This window comes from Rhinoderma darwinii, chromosome 1 (assembly GCF_050947455.1).
Source record: "Rhinoderma darwinii isolate aRhiDar2 chromosome 1, aRhiDar2.hap1, whole genome shotgun sequence".
In the NCBI taxonomy this organism is placed as follows: Eukaryota; Metazoa; Chordata; class Amphibia; order Anura; family Rhinodermatidae; genus Rhinoderma; species Rhinoderma darwinii.
In genome coordinates this window covers 307110241-307127518 of record NC_134687.1, presented here as the reverse complement: position 1 = coordinate 307127518, position 17278 = coordinate 307110241, and the positions used below count along the sequence as shown (strand labels likewise).

At 41.3% G+C, this 17278-nt stretch overlaps 1 protein-coding gene across 2 annotated transcripts in view; it reads right to left on the bottom strand.

The window, feature by feature from the left end:
* The window catches only part of NCAN (neurocan), a 195766-nt gene that overhangs the window by 121391 nt on the left and 57097 nt on the right, over positions 1 to 17278 (bottom strand). For both annotated transcript variants that reach the window (XM_075825489.1, XM_075825490.1), the window contains exon 3: positions 12071 to 12472. In XM_075825489.1, coding sequence (XP_075681604.1) covers positions 12071 to 12472 — 402 coding nt within the window. The remainder of the gene's footprint in view (positions 1 to 12070; positions 12473 to 17278) is intronic.

The following is a 17278-nucleotide window of genomic DNA, read 5'->3' as shown; positions in this document are numbered from 1 at the left end:
TCCACTTAGCAGCTGCAAGATGTGCTGCTTCCTTAAAAACATCTCTCCTGTGCCACTTTAATAACCCCCCCCTACCAGCTCTCCACTCTGCTGTCATTACAATAGCAGAGCTATTGTAATATGATCCTGCTCAGTGTCGGGACGGAGAGGGAGGCAGGAAGGTGTCTGCACTGCTGCTGGGATGAAGAGGCTGAGGGGAAATCCTGCTATGGACTCACCACCTCTTCTACAGATTTTCTCTGGAGTCTCCCTGCACAGCAAGATAAATATACAGGAAAAAAGAAAGAGATGGATCCAGCGCTGTGTCCTTGAGATTGTATTAAAAGCGGAAACTATTTCCAAGTTTTAATGAAAAAATGAATAAATATAAAAACAGGTAACATTGTAGATAGATATTCTCAAGAAAAATTCGTAGGATATGTGGCAGTGTAAGCGGTGCCTACGCGTTTCTGACGCATACAGCGTCCTTAGTCATGGCTTCTGCTCTTTCTTTTTTCCTGACTTCTTGCGTGTGCCGACACGAGGATCCGTGTGCAAGTCTACACATGCGATAAGGTGAGCTGGAGGAATCCTCCCCAACTTTTTCAAGATAAATATACACATAGGCAGCAGCCTGCACAAAAGGTAAATGAAATGTGTGTGTGTAGTGTATAATGTATGTATGTAATGTATGTGTAATGTTTTATATGTACTATATGTATAATGTATGTACTGTATGTGTAATGTATGTATGTACTGTATGTGTAATATATGTACTGTATGTTGAAGGTATGTACTGTATGCGTAATGTATGTACTGTATGTGTAGTGTATGTACTGTATGTGTAATGTATGTATGTACTGTAAGTGTAATGTATGTACTGTATGTGTAATGTATGTATGTTCTGTATGTGTAGTGTATGTATGTATGTGTAATGTATGGATGTAGCCATCTTTAACTTGACTCTGATAACTTGCTGCAGCGTGATATCACACAACAAAAGCCATTGAAAAGTCATTGAAAAAGTTAAGAAAAGGAATCTAGCCACTGTTGATTTAATGCGTCAAAATTCAAGGTAAAGACGGCTACATCTGTATGTATGTTCTGTATGTGTAATGTATGTATGTACTGTATGTGTAATGTATGTATGTATGTACTGTATGTGTAATGTATGTACTGTATGTATAATGTATGTATGTACTGTATGTATAATGTATGTATGTACCGTATGTGTAATGTATGTATCTACTCAGGGTCACACCTTCTATGAGGCGAGATGAGCATCTCGCCACAGGTGGTGGCCTGCTGACTCTCTGAGGGGGGGGCGGTGCCGCTGAAACCAACCTCCACCACCCCCTCCTGCACTTGAACTGTATCTGCGTCCTATAGAATTACTAGCGCTGGCAGGGCAAGAAACATTAGTTCCTTGCCCTGCCATTCAGCGCCTTTCAATGACGCAGCTGGTGCTATGACGTAATCGCGCCATTGCCTCATTGAAAGGCGCTGAATGGCAGGATAAGGAACATTAGTTCCTTGCCCTGCCACTCAGCGCTTTTCAATGATGCTGTCCAACTTACATCGTTCAGCTCCAGCACACCTGCTCAGATGAGAGCAGGCCTGCGTTGCTAGAGGACAGTGCGGGAACGGGATAAGGTATGTAAAGTTTCTTTAGTTAACAGTGTGTGTGGCATTATCAACAGGGGGCTCTATCTACAGGGGGCTCTATGGGGGGCAATATCTACAGGGGACACTATCTACAGCTGTATGCTAATTACTCTATCAAGGGTCATGTAGCAATGCCGCTATCCTGAAGAGTCGCACAGTCCTCACTACTAACCCACTTTTCCATGCTTGACTTACATCCCCCTGGCTTTTCTACATCACTACCAGTCTCCTCCAACTTTCTCGGATGCGCCATTACATGGGCACCGTGCAGCGAGGTATTTTCTGCCTGGCTTCATTGCTGCACCACGCATGCCAGGGGAATACAAGGCAACGGCTCATCCGAAAGAGTTGAAGGAGGCTGGTAGTGATGTAGAACAGCCTGGGGGATATAAATTAAGATCAGGAGGGCGCCATTTCAATTTTCGCCTCAGGCAGCAGAAAGGCTAGAATCGGCCCTGATTCCACTACTACTGTTTAGCCTGTCTTTTCCAATACAATAGATAGTGCAAATATCACACTGATATACACACTCATGTATTTTATGTTAGGTTTTTGTTTTATCTAATCTAAGCAATCATTTTCTATTGTGCTCGCAGAGCAGAAAGATCTTCCTCTGTTCCATTTCATACCTTCCAGATATACACCATTGAATGAAATACACCTTCCTCTATACTAAAATATTTACCATACATATCAAAACCACATTGAGGGCACATTGAGACGTGGCGGAATTTTTCCGCTGCAAATGTTGGTGCAGATTTGGGGCAATTAGGGCATGACCACACGTAGCGGAATTGCTCTGGAATTCCGCTTTGGACAGTCCACAGCGGAAATCCGCAGCGTACACGTTTCTCCATTGCCTTCCACAGCTTTTTAGTTGTGTTCGTTTACACGTTGCGGACAATTCCGCTGCGTAGCATAGGCTGCGGCGCCGAATTTGGTGTCTGCAGCATACAATGGTTGTTGCAGACGTGTAGCGGACTTGTTGCGGACTCATTGCGGAATTTCTCCATTGACTTCAATGGAGAGTCAAAATTCCGCAATGAAGTCCGCATCTGTTATGTGTGCTGCGGAGCGTATTGGTTTTACTAACATGACATTTCTTCATTCTGGCTGGACCTATGTATTTCTAGGTCTACAGCCAGACTGAGGAAGACAATGTGGGGCTCCCGTAATTACGGGTGACTACGTGTGTGCACCCATAATTACGGGTGACTACGTGTGTGCACCCGTAATTACGGGAGCATTGCTAGGCAACGTCAGTAAATAGTCACTGTCCAGGGTGCTGAAAGAGTTAAGTGATCGGCAGTAACTGTTTCAGCACCCTGGACAGTGACTACCGATCACAATATAGATCAACCTGTAAAAAAAATAGAAGTTCATACTTACCGAGAACTCCCTGCTTCTTGCTCCAGTCCGGCCTCCCAGGATGACGTTTCAGTCCAAGTGACGGCTGCAGCCAATCACAGGCTGCAGCGGTCACATGGACTGCCGCGTCATCCAGGGAGGTCGGGCTGGATGGCGAAAGAGGGACGCGTCACCAAGACAACGGCCGGGTAAGTATGAATTTCTTTTTACTTTTACTAGGGAAAGGGCTGTCCCTTCTCTCTATCCTGCACTGATAGAGAGAAGGGAAGCCCTCTTCCCCTCAATACGCAACGGCTAGTCCGCATCAATTTAATGCCCATTTTAGGCAGAGCCGCAACAGAATCTGCAACGCAGATTCTGTGCGGCATTGATGCGGACAGTGGCGGAAGAAATCTGCCACGTCTGGGCATGCCCTTACGCAATGAATCTGCACCAACATCTGCATATTTGACAGGTAATTCAGATGTTGCAGAAAACACAGTGGACTTGCCACAGATTTCAGTTTTTGCATTGCAAAGGCTGAAATAGGCAGTGAAATTCCGCTTCTTCTCCGCAACAGACAGTGCATGCTGCGGACTGAAAATTCCGCACCACAGCCTATGGTCCGCAGCGGAGTTTTCTGCAACGTCTGCACGAAGAGAACTAAAAAGGTGTGGAAACTAATGGACAGATTATCTGCTAAGCATTTCCACTGCGGACTGTCCGCAGCGGAATTCCACAGCAATTCCGCCACGTCTGAATGTGCCCTAAAAGCATGAATGTAGGTGACCATTTTCCGTTTACATGAGGCTGCCAGTTGGAATGACTCTGTAGTAATAATTACAAATGTTTTACTAATACGTTATCTGTAGCAAGTCTGCTGCTGAGATTGTGCTGTTTGCAACGGACTACTGGAAAATGTACTTTATTGATGGTATAAAAAAATTTAACAAATGTTAAATGTTTACTAAATACTGCATTTTTTTTAAATTATCTGCCACACTTCCCCTCGTCCATTAATCCAGTCGCTAAAAATTGATGGCCTATCCTCAGGTTATTCCGTCAATAGCTGATGGGTCGTGTCCGACTACCGGGACCCCTGCCGATCCGCTGTTTTGAAGGGGTTGCAGCGCTCGTACAAGCGCTGCTTCCCCTTCATTTCTTCTTGCTCGCTGTGAATCGTCGACACGGATGTAGTGGCGATTCACAGGTATTGCAGCCTTCTTCTCCCATTCACTTCAATGGGAGTAAAGGCTGCAATACCTGTGAATTGCCAGTACTTCTGTGTCAACGATTCACAGTGAGCAAGAAGAAATGAAGGGGAAACCGCGCTCGTACGAGCGCTGCAACCCCTTCAAAACAGCTGATCGGTGGGGGTCTAGGGAGTCAGACCCCGATCCATCAGCTATTGATGGCATAACCTGAGGATAGGCCATCAATTTTTAGCGACTGGATAACCCCTTTAACCTTGTCCTTTTCTTGCAGCATTAGGCCTCCTGCACACATAGGGAGAATTTATTAAGACTGGTGATTAAGAACTTTGGTGCCATTTTTTCTATTCATACATTTTGAAGTATTTTTTTTCAGAAAAAAATGGCATGCTGCGTTTTGAAACAAATATTACAATCAAAATCGCAATCTTTGTAGTTAATTTTATATTTCACTATTGACTTTCAGTTAACATATGGCTGCAGAGTTTTCTGGTAAAAGAAAAAAAAACGCATAAAGAAATGGCAGGTAAAATGCTGCAAAATGTGCTACATTTAAAAAAAAAAACAAACAACGTGTGAAACCATAAAGGCTCCCATCGCTGAGCGGTGATGCCAGGAATATGGCATGTGAGAGCTGTGGCCTCCGATTGGTTGCAGTGTTTACATGTTACATGCGGGAAGTACCTCCTGGAGCATCAGTGCTGGATGGCCGAGAAAAAGAACAGGTGAGTACAGGTTCTTTTTTTGTTTTTGAGAAAGTACCAGAGGGACTCGAAACGGTCGTAGTCCATTTGCTGTATGCATATGTCCTGTTTATACCCCCATTAGATGCAGAAGTTAAGTGAAATTACTACTTTTAAGGGGTACCATGGACTTGCCTTCCTACTTTGACTAATTATTTTTTTGTTTCATAACATTTGCAGCTGTTTTTAAAAAATGTTTACAAGTTGGATAACCCCTTTAAAAGGGTATTCCCAGAATAAACAATTATCACCTATCGACAGCAGTTTCCGCCTCTAAACCTCCATTGATATCAATAAGAGACGTAAAAAACAGCCGTTCATTTGGGTCGGTTTTTGACGTAGTTGTGACCAAAAACTGCTAGCGGTTTTTGCATTTGCAAAATAAAAAGAAACTGCCTAAAAAACGTGTAAAAAAAACGATTGGATTTCAAAATCTGCCTCAAAAATGTGGATGGAATTTTGAGTTAGATACTCTAGGGCTGTGTGTGTTCGTACCCTTAGGGTATGTTCACACGGCAGCGTCCGTAACGGGCGAAATTACGGGGCTGTTTCCAGGAGAAAACAGCCCGTCATTTCAGCCGTAACGGCATGTGCAGGCGCTTGAACTCCGCGTCCATTACGGACGTAACTGGAGCTGGTTTTCCATGGAGTCCATGGAAAACTGCTCCATTTACGTCTGAAGAAGTGACATGACACTTCTTTGGCGCGGGCGTCTATTTATGCGCCGTCATTTGACAGCGGCGCGTAAATATACGCCTCGTGTGAACAGACAAACGTCAACCCATTGCTTTCAATGGGCAGATGTTTGTCAACGCATTCAAGCCGTAATTTCGGACGTAATTCGGTGGTTAATACGCCCGATTTACGTCCGTAATTAGTGTGTTTGAACATACCCTAAGACTTCCTTCACACATAGCTTTTTAAGGCCTTTTTTTGTTTTAAAAAATACGCATCTAAAAAAGTCAGTTTTTTAATGGTACATGCGGTTTTTTTTAAGCGTATCCTATTCTATAGCGTTTTTTTCTATTTATTACATTTAGGGTGAATTTACATCAGATGTTTCAGGCCACTCGGTAAAAAACTGAATAAGAAATCATGGCAAAACCACACGCGGTTTCACCGCAAATTGCCACGGTTTTGCAATGTGGTCCTTTTGCCAATGCGGTTTTTACAGGGGAAACATGTCAAATAAATGTATTTCACCAGTAAGAAAAACATTTATCACGATTTTGTATGTGGTTTTTACTGCACAACCAAATATGTTAATGCACCATGATAACATGCGTGTATCTGGCAAGTTCTATAAAGAAGCTTATGGGAAAAATGGCAGAAACAACACCATACCTAGAGTATGTTGCATTTAAAAAAAAAACTGCAACAAACCTAAAAACGCACCAAAAGGTCTGAAAAACATCACAAATAATAAGAATTATTTGTTTGTTTACATTTTGCTGCGACATACGCTGCGTGAAAATCACGGACTGTCTGCACTGCCCCATAGACTAACATAGGTCCGTGCGAGGCGCGTGAAAATCATGCGCGTTGCACGGACGTATTACACGTTCGTGTAAATAAGCCCTTATACAGTCCAAAATGCGCCAAATTTATTAAAAGACATCAGCCTTTTAAAAGATTTAATGCAATTTACTCCAACTATCTTAGTAAATGTGGACCTATGTGTGAAACTACTCTTGGGCCTCTTTTAGACGAGCGTATTTGTAAACATCCGTAATACGAATGTATTACAGATGATTTTGCATCAGTACGGCATCAGTATTTCATCAGTAATGCATCAGTATTACAGATCCGTAAGGGCTTACTGACACGAACGTTGAATACGTTCCTGTGACGGCCATTAAAACAACGCCCGTCACATAGACGCATGTAATTCAATGGGGCCATTCATATGGCCGTTGTTTTATTTTCTTCAGTTTTGACGGATCCCTCGATAGAATCAAGTCTATGGGGATCCGTGAAAACTGGACCCGCACGGGTGCAACTCGGACGTGAAAAACACACGTTTTTTACGTGCGAGTTTCCCCACGTTTGTGTGAATAAGCCCTAATACTGATGGGCTGTCTACTAGGGAGATAATGGAATAACATAACACAGCTCCTTTGAAAAGCAGATGCCATATTGATACAATACTCATGACATACAGATTCAATACAGATAACATACGGACCAAATATGGATGCATTCGTATTTTAATGACTCTAAATAGATCTTAATGGGCGTTTTCCATCCGCAATACAGATAAAAGCAATGCATGCTGTATTTTATACGTCCATGTGAACAGCTTAATTGTTATTAACATGAGCTCTGGATTACTTTTCACAAAAAAACTGATCAAATATGGATGTAAAATATGCTCGTCTAAAAGAGGCCTAAGGGTGGTATTGGACCTCAAATATCCTTTTTTTTCTAAGGGCTCATGCACATCACCTTAGCATGGCTCAGTTTTTTATAGGTCTGCTATAGGGCTGCTATAGAGGTGCATAAGCCGTCTGCTGTACCTCCGTATGCCTCCGCATTCATATATATATGCTCCATCGGACTCTATGGGTCAGTTAACACGTAGCATAAATACTGCAGATTTTCCGCAACGGAATTCATTGGGGTAAATCCGCAGCATAATACAGTAGCCGCAAAGTGTATGAGAGACAACAAATCTTATGCACAGGCTGAGTAAATGCTGAGTGGAAAAACCGCTCAGAAATTGACTTGCGTTTTTTTAAATCCGCAGCATGTCAATTGTATTTGCCTAAACGCTGATTATTTGTTGCGCGTTTTCCCTATTGAATTCAATGGGGAGGTAAAACCCGCAACAAATAACAGATGTTGCGTTCTTTGCGGCGGAAAAGCTGCGATTCTGCCGCAAAAAACGCAACTCCTGGGATGACGTTTCATCCCATGTGACCTCTGTAGCCAAACTCAGGAACAGCTAATCCTGTTTACTCAGGAAGATGTGCTGCCAACTAGCGACCATTTTCTTGGCCACGTAAAAGAGCAGATCAGTCGGTGAACGATCATATGCTCATTAATCGGTTGATCGCTGCCCTGTTCACACAGGGCAATGATCGGGAATGAGCGTTCGTAGGAACGCTCGTATGCCCAATCATTGGCCTGTGTAAAAGGGCCTTATGGCTCCGTACTAAGAAATTGTACACAGAGGTGTAACTTAAAGCTCCCGGGCCTCAATGCAAAATCTATAACAGGGCCCAAACCTACCACATATCATTAATAATACTGGTGTTTTCCTATGCGGTTTAGGGGCTTTTGGGCCTCCTCAGGCTCCTAAGCCCATGTGCGACTGCTACCTCTGCACTCCTTATAGCTACACCCCTGATTGTACAGGCTCCATACACCGCCGTACAGGCTCCATGCACAGATCTATGCTGCGTGTATGAGCCCTAAGACTGAAGGAACAGAAACTATTCTGCATCTGGCTATTTTGAAATCCCACAAGATTATTTTTAGACGCTATTTTGAATCATGATGCTTAGGTTTTGTTACTTTTTCCAAATATGACACATCAATAACATTGTATATCACAAAGCATAAAAGTACGGACGCTTCGGGAGCTAGACAGCTATTCTTTAACAACATTTAAAGTACAATTTAGAGGCATTATCGAGGCAATAATTCTGTCGTCTGCAAACCACTCCAATGCAAGTTTATAGCACTGGATCTACAGCTGCCGAGGCCATCAAACAGCATGAATTGTGACTTTCCAGTAAAGCTCAAGTTATATTATTCATGTTAAAACCTATCCATTAATTCTAAGATGTAAGATGATAATAATGGAGCAAAAGGCACATTTAAGTGCCATATAATATTCCGATTTTAAATAATGATTCTGTATTGTGCAAGTGTAAATAAATCTGTATAAAGCCTAGTACAAACACTGCACATAGACCAGAGCTTTCCTGTAGATTTACATAATTGCTATTAATTACCAGAGCAAACAAGCTGTGAAACAGGCCGACATTGAGATGGGGAGTGTGACAACACAAAGAACAGGGCCAACACCGTGAAGAGGCCAAAAAGCGATGAAGAGGTGAAAACAGATGGGAGAGGATGCGGGTCTGAAAAAAAAAAATGATGGAGTAGAGGTGCCAGCGTTTAGAAATGTGCCGTTACAGCTGCTTTCAGGTTAACAGCCTCTAACTGTGATTCTCTCTCCGTTTGACCATATAAAAAAATTACAAAAAAAGCTGGAAAGAGGAGGGCAAGAGAAATGGCTGTTTGCAGGATGCAAGTCAAATATTACAGTATATTAGATGGCAATAAGAGACCGGCAATGCACAGACACTGGGAATCACATGAAGAATAAAGGAGACCGTGAGGGTATGCGGCTGGGAAGAAATTGCAAGAATAAATGATGGGCACTGAATCAGAGGGAAATCAAAAAGAAAAGGATAAATAGGAGATGCCAATGCAAATCAAATTGGGTGGGTGGAAGAATGAATGTGGCACAGGTAGAAGAAAGGGCATAGAATGATCATTATGACAGCGTACGTAAACACAAAGGGATTGGGTTATCAGTACTTCATGTGTGAAAAAAACTCATGAGTGACAAAGTGCATTAAAACGTCAATAATAAGGGGCAAATACTATAAAAAAAAATAACAGATGAATTGCAAGAAAATGCCTAAAAGATCTATTTGGGCCAGATTGTAAGCAGCTGTGTAAACAAAATGTCAGGGCCTTCATAAAAATTGTGAATAGACCTTCTCCCTGATATAAAGTTATACCTTCTACAAAGTTAGGGAAGCTGTAATTAATAGCAATCCTAAACATATTCCTGAATTATATGTAGTCATCATTTTGTATATCATCTACCTGTACTAACATGCTAGTGACTACCAATACGCCTTTCCACGGCGGTCATTAACGGGCATAAGGCTAGGCCGCTGCCTTTTCACGATGGCCTAGTCTAAGTCCTGCACGGGTGTCTCATTCGGACAGGAGTGGGTGCTTTGTTGTGTGATGATAACCAGGCTCCTGCTCAACCGTTTAACCCCTTAGATGCCAAGGTCAATAGTGACTGTGGCATCTAAGTGGTTTAAAGAGGGAGGGGGCTCCCTCTTTCATCTATTATTAATATTAATTAAAGTGAAAAAAATTATTGAAAAAGGTGAACAGTAAAAAAAAAATTTAAAAATTTTTTTTTTCTATAACAACTGGTTTTATTTTGTAGAAGCGTAAAAAAAAGAATACAGATACACTACCGTTCAAAAGTTTAGGGTCACTTAGATATTTCCTTATTTTAGCAAGAAAAGCACAGTTTTTTTCAATGAAGATAACATTAAATTAATCAGAAATACACTCTATACATTGTTAATGTGCTAAATGACTATTCTAGCTGCAGACGTCTGGTTTTTAATGCAATATCTACATAGGTGTATAGAGGCCCATTTCCATCAACCATCACTCCAGTGTTCTAATGTTACATTGTGTTTGCTAACTGTGTTAGAAGGCTAATGGATGATTAGAAAACACTTGAAAACCCTTGTGCAATTATGTTAGCACCGCTGTAAACAGTTTTGCTGTTTAGAGGAGCTATAAAACTGACCTTCCTTTGAGCTAGTTAAGAATCTGGAGCATTACATTTGTGGGTTCGATTAAACTCTCACAATGACTAGAAAAAGAGAGCTTTCATGTGAAACTCGACAGTCTATTCTTGTTCTTAGAAATGAAGGCTATTCCATGCGAGAAATTGCCAAGAAACTGAAGATTTCCTACAACGGTGGGTACTACTCCCTTCAGAGGACAGCACAAACAGGCTCTAACCAGAGTAGAAAGAGAAGTGGGAAGCCCCGCTGCACAACTGAGCAACAAGACAAGTACATTAGAGTCTCTAGTTTGAGAAATAGACGCCTCACAGGTCCTCAACTGGCAGCTTCATTAAATAGTACCCACAAAACGCCAGTGTCAACGTCTACAGTGAAGAGGCTACTCCGGGATGCTGGCCTTCAGGGCAGAGTGGCAAAGAAAAAGCCATATCTGAGACTGGCTAATAAAAGGAAAAGCTTAATATGGGCAAAAGCACACAGACATTGGACAGAGGAAGATTGGAAAAAAGTGTTATGGACAGACGAATCGAAGTTTGAGGTGTTTGGATCACACAGAAGAACATTTGTGAGACGCAGAACAACTGAAAAGATGTTGGAAGAGTGCCTGACGTCATCTGACAAGCATGGTGGAGGTAATGTGATGGTCTGGGGTTGCTTTGGTGCTGGTAAAGTGGGAGATTTGTACAAGGTAAAAGGGATTTTGTATAAGGAAGGCTATCACTCCATTTTGCAACGCTATGCCATACCCTGTGGACAGCGCTTGATTGGAGCCAATTTCATCCTACAACAGGACAATGACCCAAAGCACACCTCCAAATTATGCAAGAACTATTTAGGGAAGAAGCAGGCAGCTGGTATTCTATCTGTAATGGAGTGGCCAGCGCAGTCACCATATCTCAACCCCATAGAGCTGTTGTGGGAGCAGCTTGACCGTATGGTACGCAAGAAGTGCCCATCAAGCCAATCCAACTTGTGGGAAGGGCTTCTGGAAGCATGGGGTGAAATTTCTCCCGATTACCTCAGCAAATTAACAGCTAGAATGCCAAAGGTCTGCAATGCTGTAATTGTTGCAAATGGAGCATTCTTTGAGGAAAGCAAAGTTTGAAGGAGAAAACTATTATTTGAAATAAAAATCATTATTTCTAACCTTGTCAATGTCTTGACTATATTTTCTAGTCATTTTGCAATTCATTTGATAAATATAAGTGTGAGTTTTCATGGAAAACACAAAATTGTCTGGGTGACCCCAAACTTTTGAACGGTAGTGTATATATAGTATCGCCATGATCGTAATGACCTGAACAATGAAGTTAACATGTTATGTAAACCACAAGGAGAACACCATAAGAAAAAACAATGGCGGAATTGCTATTTTTTCTATTGCCCCTCCAAAAAAATAATAATTTTCTTTCGTCGCCGCCACATCACCACGTCTACTCAGAAATTTTCTGGTCGTTAGCAGCTCAGGGATGAGGTGTGGGAGAACAAGCAACGATCGCAGCAATGATGGTGATACTGGTCATAAAATCGAAAAAATACCACCTACCAGTTACTTCAAGGGGCACAGTGTCCTGCTCATCTTCAATTCCCAGGACGATTTCACAACGGTATACACCTGAGTCACTAGCGCGAGCATCGGACAGGACCAGGGTGGCATTGTGTCTGTTATGCACATATCCAGGCAGAGACACTCTCCCTTCATAACCTCGAGATATTTTTACCACATTCTCTCTTGCCACCAGAACGGCTATCTCTTTCTTGCCTGGCCCAGGCTGAAATTTAATCCATTTAATGCGTGGTGACTCGGAGACAACATTGTTTGCTTGTACGGATGGGGTAGGTAAAAGAGAGAAAAGACAAGGAAGAGCCACAGACTGAGCCAAACCGCACTGTACAAGGCCATATTGATGTCTATGGATATGTAGAGGCTTTGTACTTTCTGCAGCACCTGGATATAAAACAAAAAGGTAGGGATATTAAAATATACTCATATGATAAACCCTCCTCGCATAACAAACCCTCCTTAACGCAAAGTCGAAACGTCTGGCAATTAGCTGATATCACAAGGCTCTACCACACTGTCACTGCAGGTATGGCGCCCATTCAAGGTTATGATTAGTCTTTCAAAGCTGGAGCCTCTCTGGCTAATGGGTATCCCGAGCAGGAGCCACCTCTCTATCATGTTCATAAGCCATAATAGTGCACCAGCCCTTTAGAAGACATCTTAATTTCACATTTTATTTCAATTCATGAGAATTCAACCCCATCAAAGCTGCAAAGTCTATCGAACTAATATTGCGAGACAGGGAGAATCAAAGAGCACTGTGTTACTTTCTCACATAGACGATGATTTGACAAAGTGTTTTTTATGCTATACTTCACAGCCGGTTTTCGAGGTTTGCAAGGCCCTCAGGGTAACATCAATACATAACCTAAAAGTGTTGCCATGCTATGTGAATAGACATTATTTCAGGAAATGGACATTCAGTAGAGCTGCCAGTATCTCCTTCCATGATTTATTTACCCTAGAGGCTATGGGCACTGTATTGGGAAGTGCCCGTTTCTATAGATGTCAGTCTCTGAAACACAGGACCAAGAGGGCTATACGGAGCAATCGATGTCAGGTCTCCAGTATGACACACGCAGTGCTAACTAATGCAGGCTGCTCCTGATCACAGCTGAGATTAGAACCAATTTAAGCGCTGTCAGAGGAGGGCTCCATCCTACGAGGATTTATTATCCGGCCTGCCGGAGATAAGAATTATCAGAGCCAGCTGTGCCCTGAAGTCTAGAGAGGGGATAGGAGCTTGGGACTGCCATATATCTGTATTGAACATTGGCTTTGTTCGTGGTGTCACCATTCTAGGCATGGCTATTGTTCCAGGCAATGAATACACTTAAGATCCCAAGCCAAGTATCATGAAGTCCCCGGAGGCTCATTCGTACAAGAAGAACTGTAGAAAGGAATTACTTACATTACGAACATTTCTAATGTCTTTGTTTAAGTCTCTTGTCTTCATTCTATTGAACGCTTTCTCCCCCCATCTATTTGGCTAATAATACATCAATTCTTCATGTCATATTATTTTTCACTGTGCTGCCACTTCTATAAGTGCAATTTGTCCCTTACGATAGACAACACATATAGAAAAATGATATTGGCTGGTTGTTTTTTTTGTATCAATTGATATTCAAGAAAAAAACATGCTGCAGAGTGGCAAAACGTTCTGCCTGTAGGGCAGCTTACAGCTTCAGATGGCCTAGACTTTGTGGTTAAATTTGCCCTGAATCAGTAAATGTGCAACATGCATACAATAAGGGTATGTGCACACGATGAGAGGCTTTTACGGCTGAAATGACAGACTGTTTTCAGGAGAAAACAGCTGCCTCGTTTCAGCCGTAAAAGCTCCTCCTCGCATTATGCGAGGTGTCTGAGACGCTCGTAAATCTTGAGCTGCTCTTCATTGAGTTCAATGAAGAACGGCTCAAATTACGTTGCAAAGAAGTGCCCTGCACTTCTTTGCCGAGGCGGTCAATTTACGTGTCGTCGTTTGACAGCTGTCAAACGACGACGCGTAAATTACAGGTCGTCTGCACAGGACGTCGGCAAACCCATTCAAATGAATGGGCAGATGTTTGCCGACGTATTGTAGCCCTATTGTCAGGCGTAAATCGAGGCATAATACGCCTCGTTTACGCCTGAAAATAGGTCGTGTGAACCCAGCCTTACAAACCCACCAACAACTTAATTGTGTTTACATGCACCAACATTGATAAAACAGCAAGGTAATAAGGAAAAACTGGAGACTGTTGTACATATATTATGTATGCTCTTCATATATCTATTAAACACAGAGGCTGCTCTGATCATTTTTTCCTATGAAACAGTGTGTCCATTTTATTTATTTTGGGTAGATGAAAAGGGAGGCTATTCAGTGGAAGATATTTAACAGCAGGGGAGCTGTGGGAATGTGCTAAGTGTTGGAGTTTAACGTATACAGATTTATTATTATTTAGTTCAATGGATTATCAGTATGCAGTAAAGGCAGTTAAGCTCCCTCTAGTGGTGGCTTCTGACAGACAGAAATTCTATAATTTAACTCCATGTCTATGCAGAGGATTTTGACCTCTGTATCAGTAATATGGTCAATAGAAAGATATAATAAGAATGTAATCAGAGCAGAATATACAAAAAAGTTACATAATGATAAGGTAAGATAAGATGATAAAAGTCTTATTAAAGCATTATCAGATATTTCCCCACATTAAAAAATACAGCACTCTGAACAATATATTTAACATACAAAATTTTATATATATATATATATATATATATATATATATATGTTATTTAATTTAAGTACGTTTCCAACATTTCTAATATTTCTCTAGGTGAAAAGTGGCAATATAATTTGAAAAGTAAAATAGTAAAATAAGTCAACATGGACAAGTCCAATTTATTTGAAAAAGATATAAAGGACAAAAATCAATATATTCTCTTGTAAATAACAGTATCTTTTGTATTTTTATCCATGGGTGGGCCATTAATATGGACACACCTGAATAAAATGGGAATGGTTGGTGATATTAACTTCCTGTTTGTGGCACATTAGTATATGGGAGGGGGGAAATTTTTCAAGCTGGGTGTTGACCATGGCGGCCATTTTGAAGTCGGCCATTTCGTATCCAACTTTAGTTTTTTCAATGGGAACAGGGTCATGTGACACATCAAACTTATTCACAAGAAAAACAATGGTGTGCTTGGTTTTAACGTTACTTTATTCTTCCATGAGTTATTTATGTCATTATGGGTGTCAGGTCCGAGCATTCCTAGATGAACAGTTTCCTGGAAAGTGGATTGGTCGTCGTGGGCCAGTTGAATGGCCCCCTAGGTTTCCCGATCTGACCCCCTTAGACTTTTATCTTTGGGGTCATCTGAAGGCAATTGTCTATGCTGTGAAGATACGAGATGTGCAGCAACTGAAACTACGGATACTGGAAGCCTGTGCTAGCATTTCTTCTGCGGTGTTGCCATCAGTGTGTGAAGAGTGGGAGAAGAGGGTTGCATTGACAATCCAACACAATGGGCAGCACTTTGAATGCATTTTATAAGTGGTCAGAAACTTGTAAATAACTCATGAAAGAATAAAGTAACGTTAAAACCAAGCACACCAGTGTTTTTCTTGTGAAATTATCGATAAGTTTGATGTGTCACATGACCCTCTTCCCATTGAAAAAACTAAAGTTGGATACAAAATGGCCAACTTCAAAATGGCCGCCATGATCAACACCCAGCTTGAAAAGTTTCCCCCTCCCATATACTAATGTGCCACAAACAGGAAGTTAATATCACCAACCATTCCCATTTTATTTAGGTGTATCCATATAAATGGCCCACCCTGTACTATTCCTAAATGTTGTAGTCTTTCATTTTCTACACTCAATCCTGAATTCCAGTACTTTTTTTTTTTTTTTACTCCTTTTGACAGAAAAAATGACAAGAAAGTTTTCTAATTCTTCAAAGCAGGTTGTTACAATGCCAGGACACCACCAGTAGTCTACATATTGAAAGCTTTAGATTACTCCCATCTGAGGCGAAAACATCCATGTCATGGGGCATGAGGCGACCTCACCAACCCCTATATGTATCTCCATGTAAAAAAAATATCTATCACATAATGATTCAAAGCTGTTGTTCAGAATGGCTGCTTTCTTCCAAAAACACTGCCACGCCTGTCTAGAGGTTGTAAGTGGTATTGCAGCTTAGCTTTTTTCACTTCAATTGAGGTGAATCTTATGTACAGGTGTAATGCTGTTTATAGAAGATAGCAGCCATATATTTGTAATCCTGTACAACCCTCAATTCTAACACCTCAAAATAAACACACACTTATAGACAAACATATTTATACATGTATTCAAGTAATATCTACACAATCAAATCCTAATCTTATGGGCTATGCTAGTACACAGTGGTTCTTAGCCAACTGCATTCAATATCTACTGTCAGGAACGCATCATAACATGCACAAAGCATAAAAGACTGTGGGCGAGAACTCTATAGAGCTTCATTAGAATACGCTATCCAATATAGCGCAGCATTGGGATGGTGAATTGTAAGATAGTATGTGGGCCTGTCAAATCACTTTTATTACTGGGTAGAAGCAGGCAGCTCAATATTATACACCTCCTGACTAGAGGTGGAATTGTCATGCAAAAATCTTTATGATTATGGGCATTTAATGGGCACGGAGATCAATAACACATCTTAAAAACAAAGAACTTAGAAATGGCAGACCCGGCAGTCCAATTACTATATATAGGGCATTTGCTTTTCCTATCCCATATATCTCTGGCAGCAATAAAGTTGAAAATATATTTTCTTTTCACAGCAATTAGCAATGATTTTCCAAGATAGATTTATTTGCGCCCCTGATGAGGCTGTTTCCCAAACTGTGCAGCTGATGATCAGATTCTCTACAGCTGGTAATTACAATCTGTGCATGGGATCTGCACTTGTCATACCATTGCCAAGAACTGACGACTTGTGTCATGTACAGATTAACTCACTCATATCTGGATATAATCAGCACACAATGGTTTTTCACAAATACATACGGTGAATTCCAATAAAGAGCAAAAGCTAGGCAGGTGCCTCAGACAGCGGGATTTGGTATCTGGTTATAATTTGAACATGTGCTATAAAAATATAATACTCATAATTAAAGTAGATATATGGGGGAAATTTAACAAG